We start from the raw sequence: 25840 nt of genomic DNA on the forward strand, positions 1-25840 counted from the left end.
GCCTAAAACCCTTTTCAACAAATGGGCTATCTAACACTGAAAGATTTTTTTAAATCTGACCAGTAGTTCCTGAGATTAGCGCGTTCAAATAAGCCCTTTCATATAATTTCCCCCGTTTTTTCCACATTTTCCACTATTTCTTCGCTCCTATTAGTCTTAGCGTGATAAAATATAGCCTATAGCCTTCCTCAATCAATGAGCTATCTAAGCACTGAAAGAATTTTTCAAATCGGACCAGTAGTTCCTGAGATTAGCGCGTTGAAACAAACAAACAAACAAACTAACTAACAAACTAACTAACAAACTCTGCAGAATTCTAATATTAGTATAGATATATTATATAAGATATAATAATGTATTTATTATATACTTAGGTTATAGGTATAAATATTATGTAGGTTTATATAGTAGGAAAATTTCGCTAGAGAAAGAAACAAAAGACGATATTTTAATTTACATAATTTTATTTGTCAGTATCGGCATACAATTATCACACCTTTACGATTATAAAAAGACTAAAAAGTCACAATCTACCAATACTGATGTCATGTCCGAGTTGTAGAAAAGCCCAAAACACTGTTTTAATGAAACATCCTAAATATGATACTACCAATTTTAAATAATAACCTATATTTACACTTACAATCATTCGATACAACTTCATAAATAATTTATATGTAAATGAATTATCAGCGATAGTTTGAAGTATAGAAAAATCGGACATGCTCTAAAATCTAACGAATGAGATGATTAAATAGGGAATGATATGAGATGTTACAATTTTAAGCAATCGTGTATACGTGTGCTACATCAGTCAAACGATGTAGGCAGACATCTACACAAAGCAAAAACATCTCTCACATTAATAATATTAAAATAATCACGTTTTTTTCAATCAATACAAAATTTCCTTAGCTTATCGATTACTCTAACGTACCACTAAATCATACTTTACAACCTAATATTTACAACTCTTATAAAAGCAGTATCGACCACAAGCTGGCAAGATAAGAAGTTATTTACTAACTTTTAATTAAATAGGTATGGCTCACGCGAATATACAATGAAATATTTTGTTGCAACAGAATAATATAAAATTAAATACAACCTTCAGAAAATGTAATGAGTTTTCTCGTTAATTTAATAGTGAGTAGTATGTCTCATTTAGCAGTAGGTAAGTGGTATTGATTTATTGATTATTAGCTATAGATAAATAAAGAGCAATAGGAATCAATGCATAAACATACAATAACCTAAAATTCATAATTCCAGCGCTTGCATTCAAACTATTGAAAACAGAAAATATCACAGTTTCCAATACATTACAAATTTGAACTAACATGAAGTAGAAAATTATCCTAAAAGGGAATATTGCAATGTTTTGTAACCATCAAATTTTAAATGGCACTCTCTCATAGGTGACAAATGGTCCTCTGTGACCATAGACGAGCTATGCCTCGCTTACTCTACTTGTATTGGATTCATAACTTAATTATTTATGGATTATTCTTCGACTTCATTGTCTATGCGTGATGATCGAATACCGCTCTTGCCAGTCCATGGGTAGATCTCCGGGCAGGGTTGGCAGGTCCTCATGTATCTCACTCCGGACTTGTGCCATAGGTTGCACACCTTAGGATTGTTACATTTCTTCGGTCGGTCCTGAAATTAAAAAGAAAATTCTTTGTTCAGTATCTCAATTAAAATGTAACATAACCTGCAGTAATAGCTATCAAAAGGTTAAAAAAGTATCCTACCAGACCTACAGATAGGCAGACAGAGATACTTTTGCATATACTTTTTAGGGTTCCGTAGTCAACAAGGAACCCTTATAGTTTCGGTCTGTCCGTCTGTCTGTCTGTCTGTCCGTCTGTCTATCCGCGGTTTTGCTCAGAGACTATAGGTGTAATTTGGCATGGATGTTTTTTTTTTTTCGCACCTATCGTGTGGGGTGTCATTGCATAGGTTTTTTAAAAATATTATGGGTATTCATTGATCATTTTCTGATTTAGGGGTCCATTTGTGAAATATTAAGTTTTAAATTGAAAAAAATCGTTAGAGCCCCCCCCCCCCCCTTCTACCAGCTAAACGGTTGTATCTGGAAGTGTCAAAAAATTCACGGGAGTAGTAAAGGAAAACTATCACAGCTGAGAAGACTTCATAAGTTATTGAGTAATAGTCGATCTACTAAAAAAATGTTTTCGGCGAAGTATAAAGGAACTTTTCATTTAAATTTCTTTGAAAGTAACTGAGATGATGTTGTTAGTAGTGTAAAACACGTTATAAATGTACATTCATTGACCATACAAAAATTTTCAAAAACTAGTGGTACTACGGAACCCTATATTGCGCGTGGCCCGACACGCACTTGGTCGGTTTTTTAATAAAGGGTTGATTAAATTGAATTTAATTAAGATGATGAAATACTCACAGCATAATTGCATTGGAACGGTTGGAAGCTGTTTAGTCTTGAGATGGGCGTTGGATCCCTCACCCATTGTAGTGCTTGCCAGTTTGTGACTATCCAGACGTCTTGCATTTGATTGATAAAGTCCAGAAACATGATGAATCCTTCCTTGTGATGAGGCTGAGTAAACCAAGCGGCGTGGTAGAAAAGACCGAATGGAGCTCTGAAATAAATAAATATAATATAACAGTTACTTAAAATAATGGAGTAATATTACTTAATCGTCTGCTTACTAATTCTGACCAATTAAACAAACATGATGATAACAATAATAAGATGTTATCAAAATATAGTCCTACTAAATATTATGACGTACCTGTTGCTCGTATAATGTCTGTCAAAGTTTTTCAATATCATTTTGTATACGCCTTCTGCATCGGGTGGGTTGGCACACGCATCTCCCATAGAACACCGGCCACCGTTCAGATCTTGCCACATCACCATAGGAACTTCCCAAACACCTGAACATAAAATAATAAGAGCGATTGCTATTTGCTGGCAAATAAATTTGTAAAACAAATGACAAAATTCAAATTTCAGTTAAAAATAATCATAAAGAACCCGTTTGAAAAATTACCTGGATACGATTTTGTGGGGCACGGTGGAATCATACAGTCATGGAATAATTTATAATCAAGAGTATAAGGCCAGCTCGGTGGTTTATTCTCATAGACCGGTAACGACGAATCATACGTGAAGTTGGAATCGTATAACATTTTGAACATTTTGTTTCCACCGACTGATAAGAACGGAGCTCTCATTCCTCTGACATCCTCGAGTTTGACACCACCGTAAGCTGATAGGATTTCTCTTTGTCCTCCTACCTCTCTATTCCATTTCTTTTGCGAAAATTGTTCTCCAAAACTATGTCTGAAATCATATTAGATATTAAAATTTCAGAGATAACACAGGAGGTTAAGAGTTAAATGAAAAGTTAATTTGAAAGAACTTATAAAGGTAATAAATTAATTAAATATAAAGAGTTTGAAAGTTTAGAAGCTATTAAATAGTTTTTGCATGCAAATTACAAGGAAAGTTACACGAGACACAATTAATTGTGTACAAAAATGTTTGATTCAATTTCGTCACAAAATATAACAGTGTGCAATTCTTGATCGTGTGCCGTAACAACTCTTAAAACTTACGAAACCGTGTGTGAAGCCATTTCATGTCCAGCGGCATACAAATTTTGTACTTGACTGTAATCTGTCCATTCGTGTGACACGTAAAACGTTGCTGATATAGGACATCCATTAGGATTGACACGGCCTTTCTCAAAAAGATCCGAGTAAAGTTGTTTGTTCAAGTCATTGACTGAGTCATCGAAGGTCAGCAAAACCATTTGTGGGACCTTATCCACCGGTAAGTCGCCTGTTTGTCGCGGGACGTAGGTAATGTGCATGCGAATGTTGGAAGTGTAAAAGTGCCAGGACCAGGAAGGAGAGAAAGAAAAAGGCAATAAGAAAAGAAAGGTTAAGTAGATTTGATAATGATTGGTAGAAGGAAGGAGAGAAAAAATAAATAATATATCATTAGTAAAAAATAATAACAAGTAGTAAGTATTATTATCGAGTATCGAGTATATTGCCGCATAAAAGTAGTCGCAGTTAGTCTAGTGAGACTTTTAATCCTCCAAAGATCCCGCTTTAAAAGTATATCCCACCCATAGAATATAATAATATCATATTAAAGTTGAATATATTTAATACAGAGAAGTCCACTCCAGTATACAGCTTGTCTATCTGTATCTTATTGACTTACGAAATGGTATGTGAAGCAAATTCGTGGCCATCGGCGTAAAGATTTTGTACTTGACTATAATCTGTCCATTCGTGGGATACGAAAAATGTACCCGTTATTGGACACCCATTTGGATTGGCTCGACCTTTTTCGAACAATTCTTCATAATACATTTTATTGAGATCATTTACGGCATCATCAAACGTTATGAGTACCATTTGCGGCACTTCGTTGGCTGGTAAGTTTCCTGAGATTCATTAAATTAATTTACTTATAGCTACTAAGCAGAGTGGACTTTAACAATTGATAATTATTTATCTTAATCTTTAGAAAAATACATCTTAATGATGTTTATTACTTCACATTTATACAATTTTAATTTAAAAATACACTTTCTAAAAATATTCACACATACCAGGAATATCTTTTCCTCCGCAGAAACAATCGGGCAATAGGCACACATCTTTTCTGCACTTCGCGGCTGTTTTGTCTGGAGTAGGTTGTGGGTACACGGGAGACGGTCTGCTAGGCGGGTGTGTGTAAATATCAACTATCTCCGCGGCGGTCTTCGATACGATAGCGGTAGACGGTTTAAGAGTAGGACGGGTGCGACTGTTACACAAAAGAAAACAACATTGAAAATAATTACCAACATTTACGAAAAGTAAATGTTGAAAATAATCAAGTATCTAACGTTGGCGGAGTTCCCCTGTTAGGCGGATGTACGTCTGATGCTCCTGATGTGGAGTAGTGAGCAGAACCTCGTCCGCGGGTACTGCTTGGCCTGCAAAAACGATTCCGACTTATAAGCTCTTCTTTGTACCTATATGATTTTCAGCTTGCGTGATTATGTTATAAGCAATCACGATTTTCTTGTTGTTTTCTTCGATGCGAAAAAATCAACAATTTTGAATTTTGAACTTGTTAATTAAGCGATTTCGAATAAAAATAAATAAAATCATTACCTGTTTTTCAAAAACCAAAAAAAAAATAACAATAAAAAAGTGTTATATTACTCGTGCATAAGACTAAATGGTGGAGTGCGAATTCAAAACTAATGAGTTGCGATGTGGTGCAAAAGTATTGTAGCGATAACATTGAGGAACTTACTACTCCAAATATTGTCTAGGTAACCAACTAGAAGTGACATTGCAATTACAAGTAATAGGCAATGTGCGAGAAATGGAAATGGTCGCGTCAGGAGTTAACAATTCAGAAATAAACTCAACCGACTTGGAAGTCCCCCAATGAGAATATAAAATTAAAAGTATGCTAAGCGATAGAGATGCCGTGGGTGCTATTAACGAAGTTTAAAAGTATTTATCCACATGCTAGTTATTTTGCTATGCGGAAAGTAAGGACTTTAAGTAAGTTCCTTCACCGTCCATCTAGATGTGATTGTAATATGTAGGCATCACATTAGGCCGGCGAGTAAAGTACCTCTGGTATTTGATTTCGTTGCACTTTGGATTGTCTTGCAGACTGTTGTCTGATGAGCAATTGGACGACGATTGGTAACTCCTGCGCCCACCTCCAGAGCTTGTCGCAGCTAACTTTATGGCAGGATTAATGCGAGAGGCTCGCGTTGGGAAGGACAAACTCTTTGTGGGCTTTGTCTCTTTCTCAATTTTCTGAGTCGTGGTTGATTTTACGGTCGTCGTAGTAATTTCATCGTCATAGCTCACGGTAGTTGTAGATTGGTGTTTAATGGGTTCTGTCGATGTCTTAACAGTTTCAACGATACCAACAGAGTTTTCAGTCAAGTCATTTTTATCATTATAGCTCAAGTCATAGTTGTCAGTTTTAATTGGTTCTTGAGGTTCTTGAGGATCTTCATTAACGATGATATGGTATTTACGAGAGTCAGTTATTTTTGGTTTACTTTTTATAACTCCACTGAATTTAGACAAATATCTGTCATGCTTTGTAACTGCCTCGAATTCACTGTCTTGATTATAATTGTTTCTCTCGTTGTTTAAAGGTAGCGACTCTATTTGGGCTGCAGGCGATTCTGTAGACGAAGGTGGTCGATCTTTTTCATGACTTTTTTCAGTGGTGACATAAGAAAGCGAATCAAATGTTGGTGCCAAATATTGATTAACTGATGGTTCTGTAATAATTTCCAGATGTTTATAATGGTTTCTTATTGGTTTTTCATCTGCGTATTTTACTTTTTTCTTCTTTTGGAATCCAATATGTACCGTTTTTTCCGTTTCCTTTGGAGTATAACGGTCTTTAGGTGATGAATACTCGATTGAAGAAGGCGAAGAAGGTGTACTTACCAATTCATTGGATGATGTACTGGATACGTCATTTAGAAAAGATTTTAGAACGGCTTTAACATTTCCACCAAAAATTTCAGTTGTTTTGTCTGCTTGCACATCGTCCTCTAAATGATAGAGATAGTAAGAAGGTTTTGGTTTTTTGTAATAGTCAGAATTATCTCTATTTATATCAGCTGACTTCTCACTTGTAGAGTAAATTGAATTTGAAGGCGAAAGAAGAGTAGATGTGGTGGTACTACTTGAACTTTCAGGCGTGATATCTTTATCTGCATCATAGAAGTTTCGTAAATTATTAGGCTTATAGTAGGAAATTTGAGAATCAACATTTTGGTCATTGGTGTTATATTGATTCCAGTCATTAGTGTTCAAGATAATAGGTTCTGGCGTAGAATAGTAATCACGAGAGCTACTTTCAGTATTGTAATATAAAGCGCTGTGTTCCGAATTTGTAACAGCAGATGGAGTAGTTGTTGCCGGCCGCTTATGAACCATCTTTAAATAGTATTTGGTTGCTTTAGTAGGAGATAGTGTTGTAGTTTGTTCTGTGGATGTATCTATATATGGAATCTGGTCTTCGTCATGAACTTTATCATGCTTGTTATGTTTTCTTCTAATGCGTTTGTCTAAAGGAAGCACATCTGAGTCACTAATTTTTTTCTCCAACACTTGTTCAATGCTTTTGCTCGTATCGTAATAATCCTTAAATTTGTTTTCACTTTTACTGCCTATATTGGTATTGTAGTTAAATGCATTTTGAGTATTAAGAGGCTTGGATATATAAGTTAAAGTGTAAGGGTTTTTATTATCATCACTATTCCGTCTGATGGAAAATCCGGTTGTTAGTGATATTATTTTTTTATCACTCTTCTCGTATGGTGCGCTTATAATTTCGACGGAATCTTTTCTGTCCAAAGTTTTAGTCTGAGTATAAGTTCGCGGCTTATAAGTCGGGGCTACCTGAGTCGAATGTAAGTCATTATCTGTCACAGGGATGTTGTCAGTCTTTCTAAAGGGTTTGGCAAGGGAAGAAATATTTATAACGGGTACAGGCGGTGGTGAAGGGTTCGATGAATTTGATTCATCGAAAGAGTTTTTGATTGTAGAGGAAACGGGGCTGCGAGATTGATTTTCATCGGATGATCTGTTGAATATAAAGCAAAGAAATAAGGCTAATTTGATTCCAATTGTCAACAAGATCTGAGTAAAATTTTATGAGTCTATTTTGTTACTTCTTAAAAATCCTCACTCTGACTGACGGTTTTCTAAGAAAAGATACCACAAAAGGAATGTATTATTAGGTATTAGATATGCAATTTAAAGCTTCAAATCTCAAACTACATTAACATAAATTTCAAAATAATATTTACACATATTTAACAACCATTGAACTGATTTCAATTCACAACCAAAAAATATTAACATTGTTAGTAATTACTAATTAGGCATAAGAATCAGAACAAGAGTTGTGGTTACATAAATAGTTCATGAGAATGTCAATTAGTCATGGAATATGAATGATGGTACTCAAAATTATGACAAAAGCTTTGATGATGACGCGTTGTTCAGATAACAAAATCTTTTGTAGTACCTTGGGGTATATCGAGATGGGGTCAAGGCTTCTGTAAACAGTGCAGTGGTTGGACGTGGTGTGGTTGTGGTAGTGGTAGTGGTAGTAGTGGTGGTAGTTGTGCTAGTTGTAGAGGGGGGCGTGCTTAGGGTTGTAGGCGTTGTAGCTTCGTATGTCGTCCTCACGCCGCTCAGATTATGATCATAGCCCAACTCATTACCTTCGCCCCTGAATAATTTTTGTATTTAGCGGATAGATTTTAATTTTAGCATAGTTAATATTTAAGGCGTGTTAATAATATCGAAACTTTACCTTGTTGATTGACGGATCCCCGATTGATACTGATTTTGATTATTTATCTGTAAAACATTTAGAATTGTTATACATAAGTGACCCCACTTATATCTTTGCAACAATAGAATTTTGATCTAAAAACCTTAGTCATTTTATACTGGCCTTTTTTCGAGACGGTTCCTTTTATCAGGGGTTATAAAATTACACTTAAAACGTGATATAAACTCGATATAATAATTTTATTTTTCGACTATAATAATTTTATTTTTTGATTAAATTACCCTTTATAAAATAATTTTTACAAAGTCTGCATTACACTTACCGGTCCCTGTATAAGAGCATCATCATAATCATCAGGCGATACGGGGCTTGGAGTATACTCCACTGGCCTTCTCGCTGGTACACTAGGTGGTGTGCCTCGGTAGGTCTGCTGGACTGCAGGTCGGAGTGAAGCTGAATTATATTGCTGTCCATAATCTGCCAACACCATTCCCAACCACCGGTTAAGACCACAACCAATTTGAACACTCCATAGGAAATTGTAATTGGTAATCATAATATTGTCATGGGTACAATTAATATGGGTTAAGTGTTTATATTCACAGTGATATATAATTATTGTAGTACATAATATGTATAATTCATTTAAATATTATTAGGCAGTTTTAACAGCTTCTTGTACTCAAATTGCTTAATAATTTCGTTATTTTGGTTTTGTGTTACGTGTAAAGCAAAAACCAAATTGTATGTACATTACATTATTATGTGTTTCGTTTTTATTGATTCAGTTATTAATTCGTTAATTATTAATTATAATATATTCATGTTTTGTATAGATAATTGCTTATTTACATTAAATATTAATTTACATTATTTGCTCAAAACATCTTTGAAATTACTTACCTGAGTCTTTATAAAGTTCACCATCTTCGTCATAGATGGCATAATATGGGTCATATTGGTCAGGACTGTACGCTTGTGATGCGTTGTACAGCATTTTAGGTCTAGGACTGCCTAAGTACGAGGATGGTTTAACACTTTCCGTTGGTTCCAAACTGAAAATGTTGATGTTATAAAATTAGCCAACATTGTATTATTTCAAAATAATTACGTTAATACTACATGAATAATTTATCATACAACACAAAATATTTTAATACAAGGTTAGTAAATAGAGGTTGGTAGTGAAAGTGAAATTATAATATTGTTTAAATTAAAATAATTGTTAAAAATAATTTACCGCTACTTTCAAACAGAAAATGTTTCCTAATTTATAGATATTGTTAGTGTATTCGAGTGGGATCATTTATTATTATTGATGCTAATGGCTTAATTTCAATTCGCATTTTTATCATAATCGTTTTACTGCCGCACTCAGAGACGAATATTAATTACTTAATTATTGTAAGCTTAAATGAAGATTTTACATAAGCCTAATACATTAATTAATGCCGTCATAAATTCAAGTTTATTCGTCATTAAATGTCTCTGAGTGTGGTCGTAAGTGCTGTAATCTACCTGTCTAGTCCCAAAAGATGTCAAGTGCTGTCACAAGTAATCATCGAGTCAAAAAAATTAGTCAGAAAAATACATAATATTTACAAAAGGTCTAGGCTGTAACCTCAAGTCATTTTGAGAAGTTTTCTAGAAATTACCTGTTTGTTCTGTCATCGTGTTGTGTCTTTGTAATTCGAGTCTCTTGTTTGTAAGAGTCGCGTGGAGTAGTCAACTTCATAGCTACAATATTGTGATGACGTACTCGTCCTCTATCCTTGTTTTCTTCCACGGTGGAAGTCTTAACCGTTGTTGGTTTTGCTAATCTATGACGTACTGTGTAAGGCCGCAAAGTCGTCTGATTAAGGAACTTGGGTGGTTTTATAGTATTAGCTCCATTGTCAATATGGACTGGTTTTCTTATGTGATAACTAGTTCTGTTTCGAGAACTTGGCAATTTGTCTGACCCATCTGGTAACAGGCTATTTTTTTGGGGGGTATCATACTCAATCATCACTGGCACGGGTATCTTACCAGAGGCTGGCTTACCAGTGTCTTTGAAAGGATTCTTAGATATATAAGACAAATCATTATGATTCTTAGGAACAAATGTTGGCTTGAGCGGGTTAAATTTAGGTCGTTGGGATATAGAAGTATTACTCTTTTGATAGCTTTGGGATATATCGTCATATTCTTGATAGTTTTGAGCCATTTGCGGTCTTTGCGGCATAACTTCAGAAATTGGCATGTATTTTGGTTTAACAGCTGGTTCGTAATAATATTGCTCATCATCGTCATCGTAATAGTAATCATTCATTTCTGGTGAAGGTTTTGGTATGGGTTTACGTTTTGGTTTTTGCGTCTCATATACAAGGCTTTGGTTTCTTGATAATTGCTTATTATTTTCCGCCAATGATGGTATTCTTGCAGTTGGATTATTCCAATAATTTTGCAATGTCGAAAGATGATCATTCGAAAGATGAGAGGAAGGCTTAGGAGTCGATTGGGTTACCGCGAATATAATTGTATTTTTATTGTCTGTTGATACTAAATTTGGCCTGCCACTGGTAACTGAATTTGGCTGTATGCTCACGAGTCTTCCATTATGATTATTATTAGTAAGAGTTGTTGAAAATCCTGTCGTACTGAGATATGGTCTCAACGTATTTGGAGTAAATTTTTGTGTGGTTGGAGCATTGCTTACTAATGGTTTGAAATTGTAACTAATTGGAAGTTGTCTATCATCATCAAAATTAGGTGGCTGCAACTTTGGCCGTAGAGCTTCCAGGGGTATACTTGCATCTTTCTGGGGCTGCCTATTAAAGCCACTGGAACTCAAAGGATTTTGCTCCTGAATAATACCGTTAGTTTGAATTGCCGGTCTTTGTAATTGTTGCTGGAAAGATTGAAGTTTGGGTGTTGAAGTAACAAAAATTGTATCAGGATTTTCACTATTTGCTGGAACTGTGAAAGGTTTCGGTGTGCTTATGCCATCATAATTAAATGTTGATGAACCTGAACTTGATATAGGAGAAGAATTATATTGATACTGGTTCGATGCTTTGATTATTTTATTTTGAGTTTTAAGTGTTGTAGAATATATATTACCCTGCAACTTTGCTAAGAACGAGTCAAAGTCAAAGTTAGGTTGTGCAAATGGATTTTCTATATTTGCGAATTTGTTTTTCGGGTGCGTATATTCAAAGGGAAGGTCTTGGTAATCGGGCCTAAAGTTGTACGGTCTTTTGCTACTATTTTCTTCGCTTTCATTTTCATCGTCATTATCGTCTTCTTCTTCCTCACTTTGTTCTTCATCATCGTATTCTTCATCATCATCATCATCTGAAGGTCTTTGGTTAGGATTAATTCTAATATTTTGTTGTGCATGTACTTTCTTAGGATCGGAGTTGCTGGGTGTCGGCTTGATTTTGTTTAAAGGAAATTGTGTCGGATTTCTTAATGGTATAATTTGGAGTGGGTTGTCAGTTACAACAAAACTTGATACTTGAGCGGAATCCGGGTATGAAATACCACTAGGTCGCTTGGAAGACTGGATTGGTTGAGAGTATTGACCCTGATTATTATGATTGTAAAACTGTCCATTGGATACCGCAAATGGATTATAGTGATTATTAAGAGATGATATTGGCGGGCTTTTTGTGATGATTTGAGTAGGAATATTGATTTGGTGTGAGTTTTGTTTGGACAAATCTGGAAAACTTGGTTTGAAAGGTCTTTCTGAATAGCTGTTTTCTGACTGGTGTGAATACAGAGGACTTGTCGTTGAAACGTAATTTCCAGAAAATATTTGTTGGGTATTTGGTCTATTGTATGAAGCACTATACAGAGGCTGATTTCTAAAGCTCTGTATATTTGGATTGTAGTTATGCTGTTGCACATCGGTAATCTTTACCGGTTTAAGCTGCGCCCAGTTTTTTCCCGGACCCTTGTATGCATTTTTTAAATAAAATCTAACTTGTCGTTTTTCTCTATCACTGTCATCTATGTCCTCTGAATAATCATCAGAATCCCCTTTTTCGACATATTCCATAACTTCGTCATTGTCAACTCTTTTGGAAATTTTATCTGGAAAATCTGTTGAGTTATACACAGAAGTCACATTACTCTCAGCGTTGGTTACGTCTCTTTTTTGTCGTTTTGATATTTTATTTTCACTATAGTCATCGAGGTCATTCGTATAAGTCTCATCATTTTCATGTTGGTCAATTGCGTCAGTCACAGAACTGTCATCTCTGAAATAGTTATAATAAGTAATATAAATACAATGTAAGTAATACAATACAAAATAATAATGAATTTGCTTACTTATACGACTGAGGAGCTTGTGTGATGACCGGCGGAGATTTTTCTTCGATTTGCGTACCAAAAGAGAAAGATCCCAGCTTAGTGTTCTGATTTAGAGATGATTGAATTAAATTCGAGTTCAAAGTTCGCCCGGATGATATGGCTTGCGATCCGTAACCATCTCTATCCTTTTGAACTTGACCAATAGTAGACGGTTGTCCTCTATACACACGTTGTTGTCTGTCGTTTTCAATTTCGTCGACTGGTGGGAGATCTTCTTCGACTTCAGCATACAACTGCTGTTGCTGAAATATAAAATTATACACCTAAATACAATGAGGCCTATGTTTGTAAACTCAATACATAATGATATCAATTATTATGCTAACGAATTTCCATTGCAATACCTTAATTAACATAGTTAACGAAGGTAGTATAAATTTAACGCCCCGATAACTCAATTTTATGATAGTACGAATATATAAAATTGCTTTATAAATGTCAAATAATTTGAATCATAGCTGAATAAAAACCTCATTTACTGTGTAGGACAAAACCACAAAACCACAGACAATCCTTGTTACTCACTTTTTCGTACTCCTGTCTGTTGAATTTGGGTTGACCTCGAGAGGTGATGACGGGGTTCGGTTGCACCCGCTGCGGGGGCGGGTTGCGGCGGGGTGGCGGCGGCGGGGGCGGGGGTTCCCTCTCGTTGAGCCGCTCGAGGTCGTCTGCTGCCGCTGGACCGGTGGCATCGCAGCCCACGTTGCGCGGCCAATCACATGTTTGGAGCTCGTGACTGAAGATAGAAATTATTTGATCGTAAGTCTTAATCATATAGGAGCGGCCAGTCGTGAACAAGTAGATTTCTCAAAACATGTATTCATACTTGTTTATGATTCTTTCATGCTAATTGAAATTTAACAACTTATTTTGCCAAAGAGGCGTGGATGTTGGTAAAGAAGATCCTGCTAATCACATACCTGTACATTAGGCCACCCGTGCATGATTCGAGTAGAGCGCCACCAAACACGCACACATAGTAAAGGGTGCAGTCGGTAGGATGCGGGTAGTAGCCGAACTCCTCGGGGCAGTCGAAGTTCACTTGTCTCTTGACGTCGGCCGCGACTGGCACGCTTCGGATGGGACCGGAGCGCTGCCTGGACCGTTCATGTGCCCCGAAGCATTCTGGAAAAAATTCAAATAATTAGAATTTAGAACTTGAAATGCAAAATATTTTTTTTAATGAGATTGTTGATACCGATTTTAACGAAATACCTATTGGACTAAAATGCATCTATACCTACTTAAACTTCAAATTTATTATCCTCAGAAACAATAAAATTGAATGGAGATATTATATTGTATTGATTTTTAGACATTAAATATAACAAAACTAGTATATATAACGCCACATTTAATGGGTAACTCCAAATAGGTATCAAGTTGTAGAGAATGGTTTTGTACGACCATAAAGTACATATCTAGATTACACTAAAAAATAATGAGTGCAGCCTTGACTAGCCTTTTGGCGGAGATTGTAATGAAATCAACAATTCAGAGCGCGAGGTATATATGATACTTAGAACAATTGCAAAGTGACCTCGGTGATAACAGTATCTCTTATTTATGCAGAACATGAGTTTTAAGTGATTCTTTTTTGCTTTAATTGGATTTTAGCCTAAAAGAACCCTAAAAAACAAAGCCCAAATACATATTATCATGTAAGCGGCAGTCACACCTTACTCGGAAAACCAAAGTTAGACATTCAGAACATAGATCATACTAGATTTAAACCAAATTTTAAACCAACTTTAACAATTCAAGTTTAGCCATTTTCAATTATATTTCATCTATATTATGTTATAACTTATAACTTACTATCTAAGACAAACTAGAATCTATTACACCCTGATTGTGATAAATTTTCCTCCATTTTCTTCTCCTACCCTGCCTAGATTCTCTTCTCTTATCTTCCATCATGTCTATATCGCTTCATCATTTCGTCTGTCACGTATTTGGATCACGACCTCGCGGCAATGTCGCGATTAGGGCGGAGTGTTCGCAGTTCGCACGGAGCACTAGTCGCTACTCTAATTTCATTAGTTCACGGAAAATTGTTGGACGTAACTTTATTATATTACTAGCATCCGTAGCATAGCTACAGTAGCAATACGAAAGTAAAGACAAACAGCGGAGATAAACTGAAGGTGCCGTTCCGATTTTTACCGCGGCTAGCCGCGATCGACAAAAAATCAAATATATTGCCACTTTATGACATAGACTATAGTCCAAAAATTTTTAATAAAATCCTTCTTTATGACGTAGACTAGTCTATGTCATAAAGTGGCATTTTAATTGAATTTTTGTCGATCGCGGCTAGCCGCGGTAAAGATCGGACCGGCACCTTCAGTTTATCTCCGCTGTTTATCTATACTTTCGTATTTCTACTGTAGCCATGCTACGGGTGCAGATGTTTCCCGCAAGAAGTTGCGCTGTAAATCGTTTATTGCGTGTTTTTTCATCTAAATTCAAGAGAAAAAAAATTCTCATCTGTATAAAAAAATTTTGTTAGTCTCGCAAAAACCTGAGAACGGCTGAACCAATTTGGCTTATGTTAGTCTTGAAATATTCGTGGAAGTCCAAAGAAGTTTTATTTTAAAAAGAAAGTGATTCGAATTTCATCGGGTCATCTAGTCTAGTTTATAATATAAATATATACTTTAATGTAATGAAGGCGAAAATACGGACAGAAAATTCACTTTTGTAATCCAAGAGGCCTAAAAAAGCAATAACTGTTTAGTACCGAATTTTATGAGATAACGAAACGTGATCAATGTATAAAAAGTTCAGTATTGTATTCGGACTTATTCTATGCTAGTTATTTTCGCATGTTGCAACATAATTCCACAATAACAAAGAACTATAAACAATGCCTAGTGTTCGTACATTGGACCTAAACTAGAACCATTCTAAACTGAATCTAATGTTTATACATCGAATGTCTAAAATAGAAAATCAATAATTCCGCTGAAATTTCACAACCCAGCCTATTTGGCTCGTGACCATAAGAATTTATAACCAATACCAAAATGGAAAACACAAATACCTAATAAGACCTGAATAGTACAAATATCTGAACATAATATCTCGAAAATTTTAAGTGGATTGCACTTATAATTTTTTAGTTATTTCATTGCAGACTTATTTAGCAGTGATTAGATTTTTTGAATAAGTACTGTAATGATTTTATGGAGTTTCGGAAGTACCTATTTGTGAAATGTCTTCTTACAAATTAATATCATGTCAATTACATTAAACAGTCAGTAGTAAAAAGATGTTAAAAAGTCGAATATCTATATAACTAGCAATTAGCAGCAACAAAGTTTAGCAACTTTACTTAACTTCACTTTTACTTAATTGTCAGTATTCATCATGTCTTTATCTTTACTTACCCATAGCATAACACGATTGGTCAACTTTTATAACACTGAATAATTAATCAAAAAGACCTCTATAAAAACAGGGATTCTAATTTTGCCAACAGAGGAGAGTGATTTAAGCTTCCAAAATTTGTACAAAGATTAGTTCAAGCATACACTATAATTTGCCCATAGCTTATATGAAATATATCTATGGCCGGCCTCTAGAAAACAAGCGATCTACAACATATCCAAAACGATTTTTTACTTTAACGCGGCGTCACCTAAGGTCGGATTTATATGAGTCTGCGCGAACGTGCGTTTTGGCTGCTAGTAGCAGCCAAAACGCACAGAGATAGCAGACAAAACAGAATACAAGCAAATGTATATTATGACGATTTATTTAATAGCGGCGCGTTTGCTTATTATCTCGCGGTGTTGCCGCCAAATCGCGCGTTCGGGCGGACGCATATAAATCGAGCCATAGGGTCAATTCAGACCGCAACACGATGAGGCGAGATGAGGCGCGGTGCGACATAAATTTGTATGAATTTGACAGATTTCAATTGCGTAAGACGTCCTTCAAATCTGTCAAATCCATACAAATTTAGAAATACGTCTACGCGTCGCGTTGCGGTCTGGATTGACCCTATCAGCGTTGTAAAGCGATTTGAACGCATTTCTGGCTATAAAACGTCTCATGGCAAAGGATACTAATGTACTTTCCAAAAGTACCACTAACACCATTATACCTGGGAAGCGACGAAACATCCATCAGCCTATCAATCTTCATGTCGCAAACCGTGCCCTCCACACGGCACACCACAGCCGGTGCGGTGGGAAAAGCTTGCGATACTGTGACGAAATACACTTGCGCTAGTCTGGGTTAAGTTGAGCGTTAGCATTTGTCTCTTTCTTGCATCGTAGTTATGAAGAAGACACTTTGTTTAAAATCTTTTTGCTAACGATAAGCAATATCCCTGGCGTAAGAGCTAAGCAGATTTAGACGTAATTTTGCACAGACATAGAGTTGCCGGTTGCCGGTTGCCATGCAGTTGCCACAAAGAAGGTTGGTGGCTACTTTTTGCGGGACGATGAGCGGTACAGTTTCTGAGGTGTTTATAGGTTTATATTGTCACTAGCGCTTTTTATTGGTTAGCGTCAAAATAAGCCAATTAACAACGTTATCCATATTTCCATACTAATATTATAAATGCGAAAGTGAGTCTGTCTGTCTGTTACCTCTTCACGCCCAATCCACTGAACCGATTTTGCTGAAATTTAGCATGGAAATACTTTGAGTCCCGGGGAAGGACATAGGATACTTTTTGTCTCGGGAAAATGTACGGTTCCCACGCGATAAACGAGTTTTGCCGCAACGGAGTTGCGGGCGTCATCTAGTTGAATATATAAACTTCGATCAAAACTCCCCAGGAACCGTGCATTAATCTTGTTAAATTAATCGTCAGCAACAAAACCGATACCTCTACCATACTTGCGTTTCACCATACTCTATATAGAGCATACATCTTCATGATTCGACTTAATTCTAATGCTCGGCCTTGTGAGGCAACCTGTAATAACCATGTATTGTTCTACGGTAGTTCGCGTTGCACAAATGTGTACTTGTGTATTTAGGTTTCCAATTTAGTTTAGTGTCAGTATTCTTTTAATAGAAATTAGTAGGATTTTTTAAAGTTATTGTAAAATGTGAATAATAATAATGTTAAGAATAATCACATCACAATATACCAAACCTAATGTTCTACATCTTTCTTTATAAATTATTAGTAACTAGACAACCGCCACTTAGTACTTTGTACGAGCAAATAACCCCACTTGATTGCGATACAAATATACAGTAGATCCTTCCCATAAAATCTGCACATTTTATTAGAATCGGTCCATTAGGTTCAAAAAATTTTAGATGTAAACAAATAAACGTGACCTCTTCAATGTTAGCATAAATTTTACTTTTATCTTTATGGCTAGGTTAAAACCTATATCGGGGTAAACCTACATCGACAAATAAACTACCTGGGTTCGAGCAAGACATAAGAGGTGGGTAGATCCTGAATCATACAAATAAACAAGTTCATTGACACGGCCCTTGAATTAAATCCTAATTGCGTTTCTATGTTTAGTCACTCGTGTTGTCCTGGTACATGTAGGAGGTTACATGTCCTGTATTAACATAAATCGCCTACGCGATAGGAGATAGGCTATAAAACAAAGCCTTTTTAGGCATCTCATTAGGAATTACGCTTTTAGGTCCTTTTTTGCTAAATTACATATGGTAAAATCTGTTAAGCACAAGATTGGAGGTTTTAACCGTTACCCATTGTTCATTAAACTTGAAAATAAAGCCGTGTTTTCGTACAGTTAGGAGTTGCTAATATAATGACGCCTCCGTGGTCAAGTGGTTTAGAGCGTGGCTCTTGACTTGGATGTCGTGGGTTCGATCCCGCGTTGGAAATATCCAAGTTTGGTTAGAACAATGCAGGCTGATCACCTGATTGTCTGACAAGTAAGATGTAAAAAGTAGGTCCTGCTTGTCATCTCTCGCCAGTCATATGATCGGTCGTTCCGGTGATCGGTCGTTACATAATCACAGTAAGATGAATAATTATAAGCTTTCCTTATGCATATTTTAGCGTGTAACATGCATTTTACATCATCTTATGTTCACATACTACCGGATCTCATGTAATTATTTTATTTTGTGTATTTTAAGGAACCCTAAAACATGATATTATTCTTATCTTAATTAACTGCTCTTATGATGTCGAGATTGCAACGAGAAAGAACTTTGTGGGAACTTACCTTCAACACAAGGCGACTCCCAGACGTAAAATACTACATAAAATCGTAACAAAGAACGAAAATTCTAATCTTTGTCTGTTATTCATCATTATCGACCTTTGCTAGCATGTATCCTGCTATGCATGCATGTATAGCATGTAACTACAGTCCAAACCGCAAGACGAGTGAAAAAACTTAAATACTAACCTTAATTAAAACTTAATATAAAAAACTTTTAACTTGTATTAAAACTCTACAATTTTTGAAAATGATAAATGTATACAAATGTATTTAAGTCTTCTGTAATGTATTCTTTGTTGTGGTCGCTAATGACCCTGATGTTAAAGCGACCTTAAATAAATAAATAAATAAAACTTAATATAAAACTTAAAATATCCTAAAACTTTCAGTTTTATGTTGCCTTTAAGTTTTTGTTTAATAACTAAAACTCAACTGATTGTCACACTCACGATTGACGAAATTAATCACTCAAACTCAAAATATTATGCGACAAGCCGTTAAAAATTGTAACTGAAAAACATTACCTGTCTTTTTTCATTCAGGTGAAATGTTGATAAGTATTATACAATTATTTATTTCACTCTACATCACAGACATTTTCGTATACAGGTTGTAACAAAAACAAAAAAACCAAAAAAAAACTCTACATACATATATTATAGATTTGAATGTTAATACAATTTTCATGCAACCTTAATCAACGAACTCATACAATATTTCAGATAAGATAAAATATATTCTTTAATTTACTATTCTTTAAAAGTACGTATAATTTTATGACAACCTTAAAAAGAAGAAATAAAATTAATAAAAATATTCATAGCACACTCTAGTATTAGTTGGGTAATCATTAAAGCTAAATCGCTGCATTTTATTATCAACGATCTCAATATTATCAATAAATACCCTGTAAATATGCCTGGGTCTTAGTACTAGATAAAGCAGGTATTTAGCTTAGCCTGGGAAGGTATTCGAGTGGGTGGCAATTTGAATACGGATTGCAACAGAAATGTATTGTTTCTTACACTTGTATTTACCTGGGGATTGTGGAAATTAATAGTGTATGAGTCAGATATACAGGACGAATATAAATGATACAGAATGAACAAACTTATTTCATTTCGATATTCCACTAGAAATAAATCAGCAATGACGACCTCTGTGGCTCAGTGGTGAGCGAGCTCAAGCCGGGGGTCGCGGGTTCGAATCCCGCCGACGGAACAAAAAGTTTTCAATGTTCCCGGGTCTGGATGTGTATTAAATATGTGTATGATATAATAAAAATCTTAAATATATGTATAGTATAAAAGTATTAAGAGTCCGTATACGAAATTTTGCCGATTTCGCTCATATTACAGACGTGATTTAACAGTGAAAATACAGTATTTCTATAAGTTTTAATACACAACATGTAAGATCATTTCAATTATAATCTAATGTTGCAGCTAGATTTTTTATTTTTTTTAAGTATCTTTAAATAATCCAACTCAAACCCGCGACAGTTTTGTGATTTTTGCTGTAAAAGGTTTAGAATATCACCTGTTTATGGATTGTATTGACGTCTTAACGGTATGAAAAAAATACAATGTACTGTTGAGAAAGTCGTCTATACAATGTTGGAATTACTTTTTACCACTTTCATATAAAAACCCTTTAAAAACAAAATAACAACAAAATAACAACAACAGTGGGATAATAATAGTAGGCGTACCAACGACAAGCCGTAGTACCGGAGCGTTTGTCCTACTCTTTTAAATACCTAGCTGGCTTTAAGCAATTTCTAAATACGTGGCAACATTTTAATACCATGCATTACCTAAATCATTTACCCAATCTCTACCCTAGGGCCTAAAATACCATATGAAATATGCTAAGTCGTGCTAGCGCGCTGGCATTTAGCTATCTCCTGCCCATTCGCCAGCCTTGGACACAGGCCAGTACAATGGAACAAGACCATAAGCATTCATAATATTAAGCAATCAGGTGATTAATTTTAATAGGGCAAAATCGTGGGCAGTCATCCTATTATGGGCACCTGAGTTTTTTTTGAAAACACTAGAAATTCCAATAATAGGATTTTTAATCGTATGAAAGTGTTTTATCATAATTGGCTGTTTTATCTTCATTTATCTTTTTCTTTCGCTTCTATGGGTTTTCATCTTAAAGTTTTATGAAATTTGTATTATTACTTCTATGTTTTTATCCTTCTTCCGTGTACAAACTAACAGCTTGCTCAACGGAATAAAAAAAAATTCATGCGTATCGGACTCGCACTTGACTGGTTTGTATTTCATGTAATGTGTGTAATAACATCCGTGAGTAAAGTCACACATTAACATTTAAAGCATGACGTTAGTTAACATTATGTCACTAATGTCTTTAACAATATTAAATTACTTTTTAACTTGTTAAACTACTTTTCAATGTTCTATTGAATTGTTACTTTCTAAAACCTTTAAGAGGATTCCACACCGCCCTTTTTTCCATACAAACGTTGTCCCCTGTTTCCTCCCTGGATAATGCTAGTAGAGTTATAATTTTTTTCCTGAATATCTACGGCCACTAATACAATGTCCCTATGTTTTCTTTTTTTTCATAATTTAATTATTAAATAAGATATGAACGTTCAAAAACCCAAAAAAATGGCCAGATTTTCCACTGTGTTCAAACGTCCAGAAAACAGATTTGGCTAGATTATACAAAAAAAGCAAAACATAGGAACCCAGCTCAAGCCTTTTTTTAATCTTTAATGAAAAAAGTACTTAAATCGGTTAAGTTTTGGAGAAGGAATCAGGGGACAACGAATCGTTGATTTTCTGGATTTTCTGCAGTTGTCTCTATCGCGTTCTGCGGTATAGGCTTAAGGTAAGGGAGACAGCTATAGATATTACACGTACTTTTTTTTCATTTCTCTAGCCCCTGTTGTATCCTCTTAAGTTCCATTTTCTAACCTAAACCATATCTATAAGTTGGTAGCACTATCAAATGATCCACACCACAAAAAGAGGCACGAAACATCATAATCATTATTTTGAATACTTTATTAAGTACTAACTAAAGCATCAATGGAGCTATGGTGCAAGCTACGAAACAAGTGAACACTATATATCAAATGGCATAATATTTTTGGGACTTTAGACTCTCTGTTAGATATTTCAGTTAATTATATAGTATAGTTAATCAGGGTAAGTTCGGATACAGGGTAAGTCTGGATAATTCTAGTTGACGCTAAATTAAACTACAGTTACGGTACGATACTACAGTTTGTGGTTGCAGTGCAGTATGGCGTATATGCCCGTAGTGCCAGGCAAAAAACACTAGTTAATTTAGTGATAGATGGAATTATCCTGACTTACCCTGTGTCCGAACTTACCCTGATCAGCCTTACTTGGTATTTTCCATTGAACAATTAGGTAAATGGCTAATACATATTGGTAATTGGTATATAGATCACCGCAACTAGAAAACCTTGGCATTTAGTACACGTAAATAGTAACAAGGAAATTGTTGTCTCGGTAATGTTTCCATGATCATTGAAAATGTACAATAAATCAATTTTATAGCACATTTTGAACAGTAAATGTTTGGTTACCGAATTTTGGGGTTCCTCGTCAAAATGGAAATAGGTAATATCAGAGAAGTTAATTCCTAGGCAGGTGGCGGACCTACTTAGTTTGGTCGCGTTACGTCAAACCCAGCTGACAGATCACAATTAACATTAAATTGACATGATCCGACCAATTAACGTTGGTCTGTCAACTGCCTAGGAAATTATTTCCTCGATGGTACCTACGTGAAATTTTTAAAGATTAAATATAGTATGTAACTTATACTGCGTGAAATTTTAGTGGTTGTTTTTCCGCAGTAAAATGATTCTGTCTTAGTAGTACAATAGATTTGTGAAGTTTTTTTTTTATTCAAATCATAAATAAAATACTTTAGAGTCGGTACACCAGCCTTTCCCAAATTGGGCGACAGCGCCCCCTTGTGGGCGCTGAAGGTCTAAAGGGGAGGACCCAGAAAAAAACGGGGGCATTGCATAGAGGCTTGGGGGATGATTTATTTCATCTGGGTGCATTTTAAATTGAAATTTTTTGAAAAAAATTAAAGTGGGCGGTAGACTAAATAAGTTTGGGAACGTCTGGACTACACCTACGTAATAATTTTTCAAACAGCTATTTATATATGAAACTAACACTTCCAATCCAAAACAAAGAATTACCTTATAAGCATCATTAATCTTTCTCGCAATATCTACGTACATTTAGTTTTGCAATCACAGCTAAATGTTAAATTATAATCGTGGGTTAATGAATTGTTAATATGGCCATTCATGCCATATAGTAGGAACAGACGCTCCGATTTGGTCGGCACCGACCAAATCGGAGCATCTGTTGCTACTAATAACCTTAACTTAATATTTGAATTTATTAGAATATATAAGTAACTTGATTAAAATAAATCAATAGTCTTACTTAGTCTTCTTCTGGGACTCGAAGTGTATTCGTGTGAATAAAAGACAGACAGTTATACGTGGGAGAGCCATGCTTCGGCACGAATGGGTCGGCTCGACCGGATAAATACCACGTTCTCACAGAAAACCGGCGTGAATCAGCGCTTGCGCTGTGTTTCGCCGAGTGAGTGAGTTTACCGGAGGCCCAATTCCCTTTCCTTCCCTCCCCTATCCCCTTCCCTTCCCTCTCCTATTACCCTATTCCCTCTTAAAAGGCCGGCAACACACATGCAGCTCTTCTGATGCTGCGAGTGTCCATGGGCGACGGAAGTTGCTTTCCATCAGGTGACCCGTTTGCTCGTTTGCCCCCTTAATTCATAAAAAAAAATAAAAACAGACAGGCAGAATTTGTGAAATTACAAACAATAACAGATTAGATATTATTAAAAGTAGATTGTATTTATGTCAATCTTTTTGATCTTAAAGTAATTTATTTATTACGGAACCCGCTAAGTTGGGCAGGCTCGAGCTGACCGGTGAGCACGTTTAAGCAATAATAGATCACTTGGGGAACGGATGTTGCGGTAAGCCTTAAGTGTGGGCGTTTTGTTAATGTCATTGTGATTATTGCTTACTTATTTGCAACCATTTATTTAATTAGCCTTGGTCCGAGCTTAAATGATACTGGCTCAAAACTTGCCGCCTCACAAAGTAGTGTATCGTTCCTTTAGGGCAAATAAATCTCTTAAGAAGTAAATATAATATTAAAATAGATTCAGTATAATATTCATCCAGTACTCAACTCAAAAAAAAACTCAAAACTCAAAATTTTTTATTCAGAATATTTTTTTTTCAAATATTCTCTGAACGTCGGGGCTACACTGATAGGCATCCACCATACCACCGGTTCGGGAACTAACCCGGCGAGAAGAACCAGAATAAGAAACTCGCACGGGGCCATCTTTTTCTAAAAAGATGGAAAATTACAAAAAATATATTATAAAATAACAGTGTCATTATGACTAAATAAAATACAACGAGTGTACAATTATTATACATATTATAATGAAACAGCTCTGCAGGGGGCGACCTTATTCCCATGTTGTACTATCATTCATGAAATCAGTAACTTTATAGTACGCTTTGGTACACAAACGTTCTTTAACAACTTTTTTAAATCTATTAATTGAGAGATTTTGAACGATTTCTGGGATCTTATTATAAAGGCGTATACATTGACCTTTAAAAGAATTTTTGACTTTAGTAAGTCTAGTCACCGGAATTTCAAGCTTATGTTTATTACGAGTATTTCTCCCATGGGTATCACATTTTTTCGTGAATTGATATATATTCTTTTTAACATATAATACATTTGATAGGACATATTGAGAAGCAACAGTTAAGATTCCAGTTTCCTTGAATTTTTCTCTAAGTGAAGTATTACGGGCCAACTTGTAGATTGCCCGCACTGCTCGCTTCTGCAGCACAAAAATTGTATTTATATCTGCAGCATTGCCCCACAGCAAAATGCCGTAGGACATAATACTATGAAAGTAACTAAAATACACTAGACGTGCTGTTGTTTCATCTGAAAATTGTCTAATCTTACTTACTGCATATGCTGCTGAGTCTGTCGGCCAACCCAGCAATATGAGGGCCCCACTAGTGTAATACCTAAAAATACAGCTGTATCCACTAGCTCCATAACATCACCATTTAAAAGCACATTGGTTTCCGTTTGCCTTACATTGGGCAATTTGAATTTAATACATTTTGTTTTTTTACTATTAAGTAAAAGATTATTAACGCTAAACCAATGTACAATCTTTGAGAGAGCATTATTTACTTCGTCATAACACGCATTAAGCCGTTTGATATTGAATGTAAGAGATGTATCATCAGCAAATAATACTATCCCATGTTTATTTTTAATTAAGAATGGCAGGTCATTTATATAAATAAGAAACAGGAAGGGTCCTAATATGGGGACCCTGTGGGACCCCCATTTCAATTTTTGCACCAGCAGATTTTTTACCATTTATCTCAACCCTCTGAGTTCTATTTGACAAGTACGATTTTAGGAGGGCGAGTGCTGTGCCTTTTATGCCATAGTGACAGAGTTTCCTGACCAATGTTTTGTGTTGCACGCAATCAAAGGCCTTTGAGAGATCGCAAAAAACTCCTAGAGCATCCTGCGACGTCTCCCAGGCATTAAAAATACTACTGATCAATTCAACGCCTGCGTCTGTAGTAGACTGTCCCTTTGTAAATCCAAATTGTTTATTATGTAAAATATTATTTATATTAAAGTGCGTTAGTAATTGATTCAGTATTATCTCTTCATAAATTTTACTCAATGTCGGTAAAATAGATATAGGTCGGAAATTAGACGGGTCCAACTTACTACCAGATTTAAAAAGAGGTAAAACTTTACTGTGTTCAGGACCAGGACCAGACCTGTGTTGTAGATCAGGACTCTCAGTTTCCATG

The 25840-nt window shown here is 35.5% G+C and overlaps 1 protein-coding gene across 5 annotated transcripts in view; it reads right to left on the bottom strand.

The window, feature by feature from the left end:
* Positions 1 to 446: 446 nt before the first annotated feature.
* LOC121730318 overlaps positions 447 to 25840 on the bottom strand; it is a 93907-nt gene continuing 68513 nt past the window's right edge. Inside the window, exons 2-15 of one of the 5 annotated variants that reach the window (XM_042119310.1) lie at positions 13636 to 13840; positions 13241 to 13451; positions 12674 to 12957; positions 9257 to 9408; positions 8676 to 8788; positions 8372 to 8418; positions 5648 to 7633; positions 4902 to 4991; positions 4623 to 4819; positions 3613 to 3838; positions 3045 to 3337; positions 2784 to 2928; positions 2432 to 2630; positions 447 to 1662 (exon numbers count right to left, since the gene is read on the bottom strand). In XM_042119310.1, the coding sequence (XP_041975244.1) occupies positions 1504 to 1662; positions 2432 to 2630; positions 2784 to 2928; positions 3045 to 3337; positions 3613 to 3838; positions 4623 to 4819; positions 4902 to 4991; positions 5648 to 7633; positions 8372 to 8418; positions 8676 to 8788; positions 9257 to 9408; positions 12674 to 12957; positions 13241 to 13451; positions 13636 to 13840 (4307 nt within the window). In that variant the 3' untranslated portion in view covers positions 447 to 1503. Of the gene's footprint in view, positions 1663 to 2431; positions 2631 to 2783; positions 2929 to 3044; positions 3338 to 3612; positions 3839 to 4077; positions 4455 to 4622; positions 4820 to 4901; positions 4992 to 5647; positions 7634 to 8080; positions 8288 to 8371; positions 8419 to 8675; positions 8831 to 9256; positions 9409 to 12673; positions 12958 to 13240; positions 13452 to 13635; positions 13841 to 25840 lie in introns of those variants that run through there. The other 4 variants (XM_042119309.1, XM_042119313.1, XM_042119314.1 and 1 more) reach the window with 4 other exon arrangements.

This window comes from Aricia agestis, chromosome 9 (genome assembly GCF_905147365.1).
Source record: "Aricia agestis chromosome 9, ilAriAges1.1, whole genome shotgun sequence".
NCBI classification, from domain to species: Eukaryota; Metazoa; Arthropoda; class Insecta; order Lepidoptera; family Lycaenidae; genus Aricia; species Aricia agestis.